This window comes from Octopus bimaculoides, chromosome 6, assembly GCF_046866305.1.
Source record: "Octopus bimaculoides isolate indiv1 chromosome 6, ASM4686630v1, whole genome shotgun sequence".
NCBI classification, from domain to species: Eukaryota; Metazoa; Mollusca; class Cephalopoda; order Octopoda; family Octopodidae; genus Octopus; species Octopus bimaculoides.
This window is the reverse complement of record NC_142933.1, coordinates 97,870,928-97,887,229: the sequence shown is the minus strand read 5'-3', so window position 1 is coordinate 97,887,229 and position 16,302 is coordinate 97,870,928. Positions and strand designations below refer to the sequence as shown.

The following is a 16,302-nucleotide window of genomic DNA, read 5'->3' as shown; positions in this document are numbered from 1 at the left end:
TTTTAATTAGCAAGAAAAAAAGACAGGACTTAACTGCTATTTGGGAAGTGGCAATGCTAGATATACAGAAAAGGAGTCTACGGGAATAACATGTGGGGTACCAAATGTAAACTAGGGAGTACAAGAGTGGAATCACTGACACACTAACAGAGAAGAAGGACTTCATATATAGCAGATCACAGGAGTAATTAGCAGTAAGAATACACATGAATATACTCTATCTAATGCTTGGAGGGCTCCACAGAAGTGGTTGATAGCTTCTGTTAGCTATGCAGCCTAATCAGCAGCAGTGGAGAAGAATTTTCTGAAAGCATAGTAGCCAGAATAAGAACAGGGTAGAAAAAGTCCAAGGAGCTATCACTTCTGTTGGCAACAAATAGATTCTATCTTTCTGTGTGAAGAGCAGATTGTATGAAATTTTTGTACAAAGTGCAATGTTTTATGGTAGTGAAACATAGGTAGTGAATGTAGATGTACAGAGTTTGATAAGTGAGGTGGGCCTGTTCTATTGAATGAATAATGTTAATGAATGAATGGGAGACAAATGAACTGAGAAAAAAACCAGCTTGGTTTTATCTTAGAACCAGATGCAACGTATTCAAGAGGTATTGACATACAATGCACATGGGAGATGACAGCTGGATTAACAAGTGACAAACAATCATATTGGAAGAAATCAGGGGAAGAGGAAGACCAAGGAAAGCATAAAATGAAGTGATGAAGATTGAATCTCATAAGAGATGACAAGTGATAGAGAATCCATGATAGTAAAGAAAAATAGATGCATGGTGATGATGATGGTGGTAGTGATGGTGGTGATGGTGACAGTGGAGTGCTTTTGGAGTGATATTGGTAATGGTGAAGGTGGTGGTGGTGGTGGTGAAGATGATGATTATGATCACGATGAAAGAAAACAGCAACCAACACCTTTTATACAATTGCGATTTTCTTCTCCCAACAATACTTCTAACAGATAAAATTATCTCTCAGTTTTATTTGTTGTAAAGATTTATAAAATTAAGTATTGAAGAAAAATCATAAGGCTTGATTGAACCCTTGACATCTGCATAGATTTCAAAAAAGTTTAGAATAAAAACAGTCTTGCTAAATTGGCAAGATATAAACCGGACCCCTTTTGCTAAACCAATACATTCATTCAACACAACACAACAGAAATTCCATAAGGTAGCCGAACTTTAGGATCCACTTAAAATCTTACACTTGTTATCACTTGCTACTCATTAGATGACAATTCAATCTTTTATTGTCTTATATTTTCAAGTAACAAAAAAACAAGTTAAAATGACAATCCTTCCTTAAAAATGAATCTTATCTACATTTTGCAAAGGAAACAAACTAAAGCTAGAAATGCTTAAACATCATTGGATGAGGCTTATTCCTGAACTCCCATCCCTACAAAACTAAAAACTTGAATCTTTAAGCACTCCCTCCTTAGATGTACAAAGAACAATAACAATTTTTCAAATTACACAGAGGCATAGGCATGGCTGTGTGGTTAAGAAATTTGCTTCTCAGCCTCTAGGATTCAGGTTCAGTCCCATTGCACAGAATCTTGGGCAAGCGTCTTCTGCTACAGCTCCATGCAAACTGAACCCTTGTGAGTGATTTGTTAAGCCTATTGCATATATTATATATATATATATATATATATATATATATATATAGAGAGAGAGAGAGAGAGAGAGAGAGAGACAGAATTCACAAAAAAACAAAACAAAAGATGAAGACAGGTGGTGTAGACAACAAACAGATGTATTAGTTTAACGCTCGGGAAGTGAAAAAGTCTTTAACGTTTCAAGCCTACACTCTTCCACAGAAAGGAACACAGAAAGAAACAAGGAGAGAAAAAAACGGAATGTGTAGTGGCTAGCGATCTATCATGGCAAATGCTGGACAGAAGGGTCACACAGGAGAACTAGGAAGAAGGGGAGATAACATATATATATATATATATATATATATATATATATATATATATATATATATATCATCTAATATAGGATAAAATTTTCCAAATATTTTATCAGTCGCCAGCATATTAACAAATACCTTTTAAGGTGAAAATTATAAACAACTTATCAATAAGGGCAAAAGAAAAAAATTTCTATGCCAAATATGCCGAGAATAGACTTTAAATCGTCAATAACCCCATATAATTAATTCATGACTAAAAGCACATTATAGTGATGTGGTTATTGATGATTTGAAATCTATTCTCGGCATATTTGGTATAGCAATATTTTTTCTTTTGCCCTTATTTTTAAGTTGTATATATATATATATATATATATATATATATATATATATCTATATATGTATGTATGTATATAATATATGTATGTGTGAATATATCATCATTTAACATCCATTGTCCATGGGTTGGATGGTGTGACCAGATTTGGCAAGCTGGGGGGGAAGAGGGAATGCATCAGACTCCAGTCTGATTTGACATCGCTTCTGTGGCTGGATGCCCTTCCTAATGCCAACCACTCCAAGAATGTGGTAGGTGCCTTTTACATGTCACTGGCACAGGAGCCAGTTAAGCAGTACTGGCAATGACCACACTTGAATGGTGCTTCTTATGTGCCACCGGCACAGGTGCCAGTCAGGTGGTACTGTCATCAGCCATGACAACAACTTCACTTGCTTCAAGATGTCTTTGCAAGCGCATTGTATTATGAGATCTAGTTGTGTTTCCTCAGGTAAATATTTTTTCAATTATTGGCACATAAAAAGCATTCATTACACTCTCAGAATGGTTGACGTTAGGAAGGGCATCCAGCTGTAGAAGCATTGACAGATCAGATTGGAGCCTGGTGCAGCCACTGGCTTTCCAGACCTGTCAAACCGTCCAACCCATGCCAGTGTGGAAAACAGATGTTAAACAATGATGATGATATATGCATCATCATCATCATCATTTTAATGTCCACTTTTCCTTTCTTACACAAACCAGACAAAGTATACCCAGGCAGATTTTCTATGGAGGGATGAGCTTCCTGACACCAACCCTCACCTGTTTACAAATAAGGTAATAGTTCCTGACAGCTAGGCATGCTTTTGCAACATAATGGAAATTAATGATACCGCCTGTATGACAGTGACACTCATTTACAAGTATCACGCAATGTTAAGACACACACACATGTGTGCATGCACGTGTAGCAAGCTTCTTTCAATTTCTGCCTACCAAATCCACTCATAAGGCATTAGTTGGTCAGCTGACTTAGGGTTGTAATAGAAGACACTTGCCCAGGATTCCACACAGTGGGATTGAATGCAAAACCAAGTGATTGGCAAGCAAACTTCTTAACATACACAGTCATGCTGGCACCTATTTTAATTTATTAGGCCACTCATTTCTAGTGATCTGATTAACGTGTAGATAGGACGGAGAATATTTGCATGAGATGAAATGGCGCTCTTGTTGATTATAAAAAAAAGTTTGCAGGATATTTCATGACAGATTCTACACTTTGAACATTAGCTGAATATTAGCTGTGGTTCAGATACATTGTTTTAAGATTCAGACCTAAAATGGCATGTTCAGAGACTTTTACAGCAAGCTATCAAAACATTAAGGGAAAGGTTATAATTATTGTTGATGATGGTAAGCTATAACTTGGCATGATACCTATTTACTGAGCATTCAAAAGTACAGTGCCTTTTACAAGGATAAAGTGTAGTGTTGAAGATGGCATATGATTTGAACTCACAGCTGTCAAGCCAACATCGTCATAATTCAGCCAGCTGAAATTTTGAAAGAAATATAATTTTTTTTCTATAATTAACCTTTTGATACTATATATCTATTGAAATACACTGCTTTTATTTCAATTTATTTTGAAAATAATGGAGAATTTAGAAAAAATAACTTTGTCATTCTTAAGCTGATGTTTGGAACATAGATCAACAAAATATTTTGATGGAAAGTTTTAATACAGATCACTTTTAAACAAGAAGCTTGTATCATAATATATAACAGTATCAGATGAGTTGGTATCAATATGGTTAAATTATAATTACCTGCTGCTCCAAAGCTATAGGCTTCAATCATTTCAGGTATTTTATAAGGAGGTGGGGTATATTTTTTAAACAAGGTATCCCATTCATGGCTGTTTTCACCAAACCAGTATAAGGTTTCTGAAACAATATGAGAAAGAAAAGAGAAACTTCTGGATGATATGCTGTTGTCTTTTTTTTTTAAAGTGGAGTGTTTAATTTGGACCTTTAACTATGAAATAAATAAAAAGAAATAATGTGTAAGACATTAAGATCAATGAGAATTAATTATGTAGAAATCAGTTAGAAGCTTCAATATATATATTTTATATATATATATATATATATATATATATATATATATATATATATATATATATATATATATATATATATATAGTCAAACTGAATAATCGAACATTAAAAATAATAATAACAAAACGAGACATGCACATGGAATATATTAGTTTGATGCTTGGTAAAAAGAAAAAGTTTTTTTGACATTTCAAGCATAGCCCTTCATCAGAAAGGGAAATGGAAAAGTCCAGAGAAGGAATGTGTGTAGTTAATGTATGATCTTTTATTTTTTAGTTGTTTCACTCATTGACTGTGGCCATGCTAGGGCACCACTCTGAAGGGTTTTAGTCAAACAAATCAACACCAATACTTTTTACTTTTTTTTAAAGCCTGATATTTATTCTATCAGTCTGTTTTGCTGAACTGCAAAGTTACTGAGTTGTAAATAAACTGACACCAGTTGTCAAATGGTGGTGGGGGACAAACACAAGGAATACAAGTCTAATATCAGGAATAAATAAAATAACCGATAATAACTCAGGAAATGATATTAAATATTTTACTCACCATTTCCAGGCGTCTTTAAATCTTGAGGCTGCATGTACTCTGTAAGGTATTTCCGCAATGGCACATCAACTGTAAAGATAACAAAAAATTTAGCAATTTTAGAAATGCAAGAAAATAATAGTTTCTTTGCAAGAAGAGAATCTTTGTCAAAAAATGTAAAAAGTTGAAAGGACTCATTGAGAAAGGGAGAGAGTGCTGAGGCAGATGTCAAATTCAGAATCAGGCAAGAAGCATCAGTGTTCAAAGGAATGAACAAGATCTGGGCAAGCACTTTGATTAGCAACTGTATGAAGATCCTGCTGTACCAGAGCCTTGTCCTGTCAAGAGCAGTCTACGCAGGAAAAACTTGGAAAATAACTGCCAAGATCACTCTGAGATTGAATGCATTTCACTAACGAGTCAACACAGAATGCTCGAATTCACTTATAGGGACAGAATCACAAACTCTGATGTCCTGAGAAGAGCCAATCTGTGCAACTGGCATGAGATTGTGACAGAAAGAAGAGTGAAACTTGCAGGTCATATATTCTGACCGTCAGAAAAAGAAATACTAGAGACAGAAATACAATGTATACCATCAGAGAGACGAAGAAAGTGAGGGAGACACAAGTAAACATGGCACACCACCTTCAAAGAAGAACTGAAGCAACAAAGCATCAGTTGGGAAGATGCAGGTAATTATGTCTGAAACCAGGACGATTGGAAATGCCTTGCTGCTTGATGTACAGGCCAAATGGACATGAGAGAATAAGACTAAGACATTCTATCTACTACCACATTGAATACAACGGATAATTTAAAGCATGGTGTACAATGCCAAAAAAAAAAAATGAAATGGTTTTGAATGAAACACATTTGATTATAGGTCAGTTTAATCAAGGTTGAGCTGGGACTATACAACAAAGTGCATGTATGTGTTAAATACAAACCTTTCTTATAAGAATAAGTGTTTGCTGTAGACAGTCGAACTATTTTGTCACCATACATTTGTAAGAGATTGTCTTTTGAACAGGCTTTTCTGAATTGCTTGAGAAAGAAAATAAAAAGAAAATATTCAGTCAACAAATACCAGAAATACAGAATTTATAAACGTAATCATGAAAGTAGCAGAACAGTAGCAGTCAAATCTACAATACCAGTTTAATTCCCAAGTGAACCATTTCAATTCCCCTTGGACGTATTTTTTAAAAAATTTCTTTCTTTTTACTTGTTTCTGCCATTAGATTGTGGCTATGCTGGGGCACTGCCTTGAATTTTTACTCAAATAAATCAACTAGTACTTATTTTTTAACCCTGGTATTTACTCTATCGGTCTCTTTTGCTGAACTGTTAAGTTACGGGGATGTAAACACACCAACACTAGTTGTCAAACGATGATGGGGACACACACACACATAGGTGCAGACATAGCTGTGTGGATAAGAAGCTTTCTTCCCAACCATGTGTTCTCATGTTCCATTCTACTGCATGGTACCTAGGGCAAGTGCCTTCTACTAATAACTCCAGGCTGACCAAAGCTTTGTGAATTGATTTGGTAGAGGGAAACTGAATGAAGCCATGTGTGTGTGTGTGTGTGTGTGTGTGTGTGTATTTTATTGTAGCCTTGTCTTGACATCATGCGATGATTTTAAATAAGCATCACCATCATACAAGTGACGTTGCTTGTTTCCAGTCTTCCAAGTGACAGTCTACAGCAGGAACGGCACCCATTCATAGAATATCTGCCTCAATAAATTCTGTCTGACCCATGCAAGTATGGATCAGACAGAATTTATATATATATATATATATCACGACCATCATTTAACATTCATGCAAGCATGGATGTTAAATGATGATGAGATGTGTATGTACGACTGTGAGCATTTGTGTATTCGTGTGTCCTTCTCTTGTCATTGTGTAATAGTTGTAAATGAGTGTCACTGTCATACAGGCGGTGTCATTCGTTTCCAATATTCTGCAAAAACCATTTCTGGCCATGGAGAAATATTACCCGGCTTGGAAACTGGTGAGGGTTGGTGACAGGAAGGGCATCCAGGCATAGAAAATCATGCAAGTTGATGATGATGACAATGATGATGATGATGATGATGGTGGTGGTGGTGGTGATGACGGTGATGGTGATGAATTTGAAATTATTTTTCAACATACAACAAACAACATCTCCAACTGTTTTCCCCATCCCTAATGTAAGAAGGAAACAACACAAATAATAACTATTGGTAATAACAACTACAATAAATAAATAAATAAAGCAAAAAATTGAGAGGAGGAGGAGGAGGAGGATCTGAAAGCAACAATAGTTCCTATCACCTACCTATCTACAAGTCCAAAGTTCAAAAACAAGAATGTTATTGACACAAAAGAACAACTAAGAAAAACATAAAATGATGTATATTCTGCATAGCAAACTTGACAAGGAAAACACATTAGCCAGTCCTATCTTAACCCTTTCGCATTTAAACCAGACCAAAATATTCAACCTGCTTTATGCTCAAACTATGTCATATGTGGCTTCTCACACCAATGCTACAATATCCTTTTCTACTCTAGGGACAAGGCCCAAAATTTTGGAGGAGTGGGGGGGGGGGCAGTCGATTAGATCGATCCCAGTACGCAACTGGTACTTAATTTATCGACCCCGAAAGGATGAAAGGCAAAGTCGACCTCGGTGGAATTTGAACTCAGAACGTAAATAAAACAATAATTATTCTTTTCTACTCTAGCCACAAGGCCTGAAATTTTGGAGGAGGGGAGATAGTCAATTAGGTCGACCCCAGTACACAACTGCTACTTAATTTATCGACTCTGAAAGGATGAAAGGTAAAGTCGACCTCGGCAGAATTTGAACTCATAACATAAAAACAGACAAAATACTGCTAAACATTTCGCCCAGTGTGCTAATGTTTCTTATTTCTTAATTGCCCACAAGGGGCTAAACATAGAGGGGAGAAACAAGGACAGAGAAAGGGATTAAGTCGATTATATCGACCCCAGTGCATAACTGGTACTTAATTTATCGACCCCGAAATGATGAAAGATAAAGTTGACCTCGGCGGAATTTGAACACAGAACATAACAGCAAACAAAATACCGCTAAGCATTTCGCCCGGTGTGCTAACATTTCTGTCAGCTTGTCACCTACCAACCCAACAATATCATTGTGAAAATTTTCAGTTATCTCATCAAAACCTTGAAGCTACAAAATAATGCATGATTCATTGAAAATGTCAATAAATAAGCATTACTTTTGACAGAATAAGGTGAATGCTAAAGGGTTAAAGAAGAATGTTGTGGAGGCGCAATGGCCCAGTGGTTAGGGCAGCGGACTCGCAGTTTCGGTTCCCAGACCGGGCGTTGTGAGTGTTTATTAAGCGAAAACACCTAAAGCTCCACGAGGCTCCGGCAGGGGATGGTGGCGAACCCTGCTGTACTCTTTCACCACAACTTTCTTCCTGTTTCTGTTGTACCTGTATTTCAAAGGGTCAGCCTTGTAACACTCTGTGTCACGCTGAATATTCCCGAGAACTACGTTAAGGGTACACGTGTCTGTGGATTGCTCAGCCACTTGCACGCTAATCTCACGAGCAGGCTGTTCTGTTGATCGGATTAACTGGAACTCTCGACGTCGTAAGCGACGGAGTGCCAACAACAACAAAGAAGAATGTTATTAAGAAAACAAAAGAAAGAAAATTAAAAAATTAAAAAAGAGCAAAAGAAAGATGGAAAAAAAACTCCACATAACAACATATGATGTCTGAGCAGAAAAGGATTTTTAACAGATGCAGAAGTGAGATGAAACTTCTTCACACTTCATAGTAAACAGTACCTTTAAGAAATAAATGAAAGTGAATGTAAGAGTTTTTGCTTGTTTGTCTTCTATGACAGAAATGACTCTCCTATGATGCAACTGCTTCAGTTTCAACAACATACAGATCAAGTTACTTGTCAAACAAAGTACAAGACCAAAATATCAACTTGAGTTGGTGCAATCAACAATCTCATTCTCAAAACTGATGGCCTTGTCTTAAATCTGAAACCATTATTAATTTCAGTTGTTAATATTAATTAAGGCACATGGCTCAGTTGTTAGAGCATCGAGCTTACGATCGTGAGGTTGTGAGTTCGATTCCCAGACCGGGCTGCGTGTTGTGTTCTTGAGCAAGACACTTTATTTCACATTGCTCCAGTTAACTCAGCTGTAGAAATGAGTTGCGACATCACTGGTGCCAAGCTGTATCAGCCTTTGCCTTTCCCTTGGATAACATCAATGGTATGGAGAGGGGAGGCTGGTATGCATGGGCGACTGCTGGTCTTCCATAAACAACCTTGCCTGGACTTGTGCCTTGGAGGGTAGCTTTCTAGGTGCAGTCCCATGGTCATTCATGACCGAAGGGGGTCTCCTCCTCATTAATATTAATATCATAGAATGACAAAACTTGTCAGTTACTGTAGTGACAAACCACCTAACTATCTCTCTATTTATGTATGTATGCATCTCTCTCTCTCTCTCTCTCTCTCTCTCTCTCTCTCATGCAGTGGAATGGAACTCGAAACCACGTGTTTAAGAAAGAAAGATTTTATAGGCACAGGCATGGCTGTGTGATAAGAAGCTTGCTTTCCAACCTCATGGTTCCAGGTTCAGTCCCACTGCCTGGCACTTTGGGCAAGTGTTTTCTACTATAGCCTTGGGCTGACTGAAACCTTGTAAGTGGATCTCGTAGACAGAAAGTGAAAGAAGCCTGTTATATGTATATACCTATGTGTGTGTATTGTTTGTGTGTGTTTGTTTTCCATCACTGCTTGACAACTGGTGTTGGTTTGCTTACATCCCCATAACTTAGTGGTTTGGCAAAAAAGACCAACAGAACAAGTATCAGGCTTTAAAAAAAATAAATACCGGGGTTGATTCCTTCAACTAAAAATTCTTCAAGGCAGTGCCCCAGCATGGCTGCAGTTTAATGACTGAACCAAGAGAAAGAACTACACAGCCATGTGCTTGTACCTAAAATACCTATAATTTATTTATATTAATATTTTTGCTATAAGCTTATTAGCCTTAGTGAAAAGAAATTTATGGAAATCAATTCAATTAAAATATTTGGCAGTTATCAAATAAAAAAATTTTATTAGACATAATTTTACCAAAGTAACCATTTAGTTGTAAAGTCGTGAGTTCCTGAATGCAACAAACACTTATTTGTTGAAATCAACTTAAAGTTTAGCCAATTGTTATCAAGAGCTGAGCAACTTTTACAGGATCTAACAAGAACTAGGGCAAAACAGATATAATGAAGATTGAATAACAAAACAATTAAAATGCATGATCTATTTAAAAAACTTTAATAGGCATAGGAGTGGCTATGTGGTAAGTAGCTTGCTTACCAACCACATGGTTCTGGGTTCAGTCCCACTGCGTGGCACCTTGGGCAAGTGTCTTCTACTGCAGCCTCAGGCCGACCAAAGCCTTGTGAGTGGATTTGGTAGACGGAAACTGAAAGAAGCCCGTTGTATATATATATATATATATATATATATATATATAGATATGCAGGGCAGGGAATCGTCAATTAGTAATAAAATTAATAATCAACAATTTTGCCGGGTTGCATTCAGGAACTCACGACTTTACAACTAAATGGTTACTTTGGTAAAATTATGTCTAATAAAATTTTTTTATTTGATAACTGCCAAATATTTTAATTGAATTGATTTCCATAAATTTCTTTTCACTAAGGCTAATAAGCTTATAGCAAAAATATTAATATAAATAAATTATAGTTTTGAAATCAGTAGTTCTTTGACTGCTATTTCTGAATTCTCAGTATGTTGGAGAAGCAGGTTACTGTCAATCCCTATATATTTATGATTATAAATATATATATATATATATATATATATATATATACATATGTGTGTGAGTATGTTTGTGTGTCTGTGTTTGTCCTTCCAAAATCGTTTGATAACCGATGGTGGTGTGTTTACGACCCTGTAACTTACCGGTTCAGCAAAAGTGACCGATAGAATAAGTACTAGGCTTCCAAAGAATAAGTCCTGGGGTTGATTTGCTTGACTTTGATGGCATGCACTGCTCTATTATAATAATATTAATAATAATAATAATAATATCAATCCTTTCTACTATAGGAACAAGGACTAAAATTTAGGAGGAGGTGGCTAGTTAATTACATTGCTAACGATTCTGCCATTTTGCCTCATTAGTTAAGCAATATATTGTTTTCAAATTTTGATGCAAGGCCGGCAATTTCAGGGGAGTAGTTTAGTCAATTACATCAACCCCAGTGATCAACTGGTACTTATTGTATCGACCCTGAAAGGATGAAAGGTAAAGTCGACCTTGATAGAATTTGAACTCAGAATCTAAGGACGGATGAAATGCCATTAGGCATTTTGCCCAGCATACTAAAGATTCTGCCAGCTTGTTACCTTTTAGTTAAGCAAAATATTAATTAAAAGAAAGAAAGAAACATTACAAATAACCAATAAACATGTCTTACTGTATTATCAGCATGGTGTTGTATTTGGAATGGTTTTTTATAAGCAAAACTGAAAAAGAAAAAGAAATTTCACTATTACATATATAACCATGAAACAACAATAATTGCAAAATAAAACAAAACAAAACAAAAAAAATGGTATTTATTTAATATCTCTTAAATGTGTGTTGGCACTCCATCGCTTACGACATCGAGGGTTCCAGTTGATCCGATCAACGGAACAGCCTGCTCATGAAATTGATGTGCAAGTGGCTGAGTACTTCACAGACACGTGTACCCTTAACGTAGTTCTTGGGGATATTCAGCGTGACACAGTGTGACAAGGCTGACCCTTTGAATTACAGGCACAACAGAAACAGGAAGTAAGAGTGAGAGAAAGTTGTGGTGGAAGAGTAGAGCAGGGTTCGCCACCATCCCCTGCCGGAGCCTCGTGGAGATTTAGGTGTTTTCGATCAATAAACACTCACAACGCCTGGTCTGGGAATCGAAACCGCGATCCTATGACTGCGAGTTCGCTGCCCTAAACACTGGGCCATTGCGCCTCCACTATCTCTTAAATATTTAGGTGTTATACTGCACATCAGACATACCGTTGAAATTGCTAACAAGTCAGTGCTCTGGCAATCAACAGAAGAAGGAAGACAACCTATATCGACAACTTGCTGGAGGATACTGGCAAGGAAGGGCTACAGGAGCTGAGAACCATTATGGAAGATCGAGATGAGTGGGGAAAACATGTGGAAACAGTCATGGAGCATCTTGAGGAACAACCTAGAGAGATAGATATACTATACACCAAAAATTCATTTGTACAATGATTTGAAACTGCATACTGAGTCATACCTTTTAGTAGAGCATGGCTCTACTAAAATAACCATGTCCTTTTATTATTAGTGTTACTTCCTTTAATTGAAAAAAGAGAGGGTTTTCATTTTGTTTGTAAAAATTTTCATAATTAATCATATGAAGAAGAGAATTTCAAAGTCTCTGATACCTAGAACCCTTTAGCATTCATATTAGGTGCAGGGGTGGCTGTGTGGTAAGTAGCTTGCTTACTAACCACATGGTTCCGGGTTCATTCCCACTGCATGGCACCTTCGGCAAGTGTCTTCTACTATAGCGTCGGGCCGACCAAAGCCTTGTGAGTGGATTTGGTAGACGGAAACTGAAAGAAGCCTGTCGTGTATATATATATAGTCAAAATGCTAGTCAAAATGCTTAGAGACATTTATATATATATATATATATATATATATATATATATATATATATACATACGTGTGTGAGTATGTTTGTGTGTCTGTGTTTGTCATCCCAACATCGCTTGACAACCGATGGTGGTGTGTTTACGACCCTGTAACTTAGCAGTTCAGCAAAAGAGTAACCGATAGAATAAGTACTACGCTTCCAAAGAACAAGTCCTGGGGTCGATTTGCTCGACTAAAGGCGGTGCTCCAGCATGGCCTCAGTCAAATGACTGAAACAAGTAAAAGAGTAAAGAGTATTACTGTCAGATGTGATGCTTATTTATTGACATTGTTCTGAATTAATCATGAATTAATTTCATAGCTCTGAGATTTCAATGATGTAACTGGGTTTTTGAATGACATTGTAGGGTATGTGTGAGAGGCAAGATCAAGCCAGTTTGAACATAAAACAGAATATTTTGGCTAGATATGTCCAGTTTAAATGCTAAATGGATAAATTGTGCATGTGGGCACAGAAACATTCTATTTTTTATACAAAGAGACTAAGCTGCAGGAAAATATTAGCACATGTGAACCTAAGACTCCATTCTTTGGCTAAAATATTAGTTATAGTAATAATAACAATCCTTTCTTCTATCGGAACGAAAATTAAAATTTAGGAGGAGGTGGTGGCTAGTTGATTACATTGACCATGATATTCAACTGGTGTTTATTTCATCATACCCAAAATGATGAAAGACAAAGTTGACTGCGGTGGAATTTGAACTCAGAACATAAAGACATATTAAATACCACTAAGCATTTTGATTGGCATGCTAATGATTCTGTTTGGTTGCCGCCTTAACAACAACAGCAACAACAACAAACTGGCCAGTGCATTCTCTATATCAGCCTAAAATAGAAATATCCAAATATCACAAGCGTAGGATATCAACTCAATGAACTTGGTTTATGATACATGAGGAGGAAAAGAAATAAAAAATAAACAGAAATGGCAGTGTATTAGCAATAGTTTGAACTAAAATGAATAATGAGAAAGAAAACTTACTAGGTTAAAAAGTTGTGCTGCGTTAATGAGTTGTTTATGATGTCAATGTTACATGGTCCAGGCTGGACAAGAATGGAAGCTGGATCGGTATACCTAGATACACCATCATCACAAAAAAAATTTTAAATCAATAAATCAAGCAGGTTACTTAAAATGGTTAATTCTATTCAAACGGCAAAGAATTATTCTGCACTGAAGTTGAAATAGCTAAAATATTAATCAAAATGTAATGAACTTGCCAATGATGTTTCCATTATATATATATGGAGATTATATTTATTTACTGAACACTATAAACTGTCTGTAGACAAGTTATGGTGTTCAGAAAATAATCTTGCTTTAAATACATTGCCTGTCATTTCAATTTCACCACCTGCTAATTTCATTGTGAGATCAAGGCATCATGAACCAATATATAACCAATAAATTCAGTAAAATGCCAAATACATTATCAGTAAATCCATTATCATCGGTTTTATCTGGAGAGTAAATACATCACAAAATATTGCATTTCATTAACAAAGAAAAGAAATTCAAAGATAAAATTTATTGATATCAATTCATCAATTTATACAATTATATGAGATGCATTCCAGAAGTTTTGAGACTTTTTTTTTAGGTGTGGCAGTTATAATTTTAGTTTATCATTAGAATACATCTAGTAAGCTGACCTGCCACCTTTTTATTCCAGACTGAAGGATACAGCTGCAACAGCTGAAGGAGACAGCACTTTGAACACACTCTACTGAACACTTCTTGTCACAGCTGTCTAGTTTGCAAGCAGCAGTTAGGAAGCGAAGACAATTTGGAAGTTCACTAGGCGACAAAGTTTTGTGTTAAACTGGATAAAAATGCTACAGAAACATATGAAATGCTCCAGACTGGTCATGGATTAAATTGTATGAACCAAGCATCTGTTTTTTTTTTTTTTTGCTGGCACAAGAGGTTCAAGGACAATAGAGAGGAGGTGAGAAATTACAGGAAATGTGGAGGGGTGACAGATATCAAAACATCAGAGCTGGGGTCGATTTGCTCAACTAAAAGCTGTGCTTCAGCATAGCTGTGGTCAAATGACTGAAACAAGTAAAAGAGTAATTCCTAATAATATTTAATTATAAAAATACAGTAAGACTTTTTTTTTTTTTTTACATATATATGATACATTGAAAGGCTATGGAGGTCTAATAAAGTAAAACAGGATCAAAGAGGTCCACTGGAAAAAAAATGGTTGAGAACCACTGCATCAGATGAAAATCTCAAACTATTGAAATCCCCAAGACATGGTTGTGTGGTAAGAAGTTTGCTTCCCAACTACATAGTTTTTGAGACAAAATATATTTTTTACTAATTACTCTTTTACTGACTTGGAATCAAACACAGAAATGAATATTGATTTTTAAACATTAAAAATTATTTAGTTATTTTATTAGCAAGCTCGATTACAATCAGGTCATAGTTAAGGAAGAATTTTTGGGGAAAAAAAAGTACCTGTAAACTATGGCCTAAACTCTCTCAACTATGCTGACCGAGTTTTACTCCTACAGATGATGCAACAGTACAAAATGATGATGCAATACTTGCAATGTAACGATTCCCTCCAACATGTAGGAAGGAAATAACGAGAAATCAAAAATTACTCATTTTACCCGGTTACAAATTTTGTCCCCCCACCTTCTCCTTTCCAAAATAAGACCTCACAGAAATGTATTTTATTACATTTGATTTCTCAAAAAGAGTTTACGTAACATCTTTAGAATGAAAAATATCAATAAATTATTAAAGAAAGATAAAATGAACATTTGATATCTTTCGTGATTATTAGCGACATCTGTCTATTTATTATCTATCTAGGCGTAGGAGTGGCTGTGTGGTAAGTAGCTTGTTTACGAACCACATGGTTCCGGGTTCAGTCCCACTGCGTGACACCTTGGGCAAGTATCTTCTACTTGAGTGGATTTGGTAAATGGAAACTGAAAGAAGCCCGTCGTATATATGTATATTTATGTATGTATATGTGTCTGTCCCCCAACATCGCTTGACAACTGATGCTGGTGTGTTTACGACCCCCGTAACTTAGCGGTTCTGCAAAAGAGGCCGATAGAATAAGGGTAGAGATGGATTATATGTAATCTGAACCTTCCCCCCCTTATTTATTAATTTTTTTTACGGAATCCCACGTTTTAGGCTATGGAGTTTCCGATTCTGAAAAAAAAAATTTTGAAAAATTTCAATCCCCCCCCCCACCAAGCAGGCTATTTACATGCTAGAAATAACAGCCAAATCTCACAAAACTAGTGTTAGGGTTAGGTTTAGGGTTACGGTTATGGTCAGGGTTAGGGTTAGGGTTTGAGTTTGAGTTAGGGTTAGGTTTACCCTGTGGATCATATAAAAACCGGGGGGGGGGAATCGAAATTTTGAAATTGAGATTTTTGAAAATCTTTTTTCAGAATCGGAATCTCCATAGCCTAAAACGTGGGATTCCGTAAAAAAAAAAAAAATTTTAAAGGGGGGGGGTATACCCAGATTACATATACTCCATCTCCACCAGAATAAGTACTAGGCTTACAAAGAATAAGTCCTGGGGTCGATTTGCTCGACTAAAGGCGGTGCTCCAGCATGGCCACAGTCAAATGATTGAAAC

At 36.2% G+C, this 16,302-nt stretch overlaps 1 protein-coding gene across 2 annotated transcripts in view; it reads right to left on the bottom strand.

The window, feature by feature from the left end:
• The window catches only part of LOC106870243 (jmjC domain-containing protein 8), a 34,427-nt gene that overhangs the window by 15,822 nt on the left and 2,303 nt on the right, over window positions 1–16,302 (bottom strand). Inside the window, exons 2-6 of one of the 2 annotated variants that reach the window (XM_014916260.3) lie at window positions 13,662–13,754; window positions 11,406–11,454; window positions 5,817–5,913; window positions 4,888–4,956; window positions 4,048–4,164 (exon numbers count right to left, since the gene is read on the bottom strand). In XM_014916260.3, the coding sequence (XP_014771746.1) occupies window positions 4,048–4,164; window positions 4,888–4,956; window positions 5,817–5,913; window positions 11,406–11,454; window positions 13,662–13,754 (425 nt within the window). The remainder of the gene's footprint in view (window positions 1–4,047; window positions 4,165–4,887; window positions 4,957–5,816; window positions 5,914–11,405; window positions 11,455–13,661; window positions 13,755–16,302) is intronic. The other variant, XM_089354338.1, reaches the window with a different exon arrangement.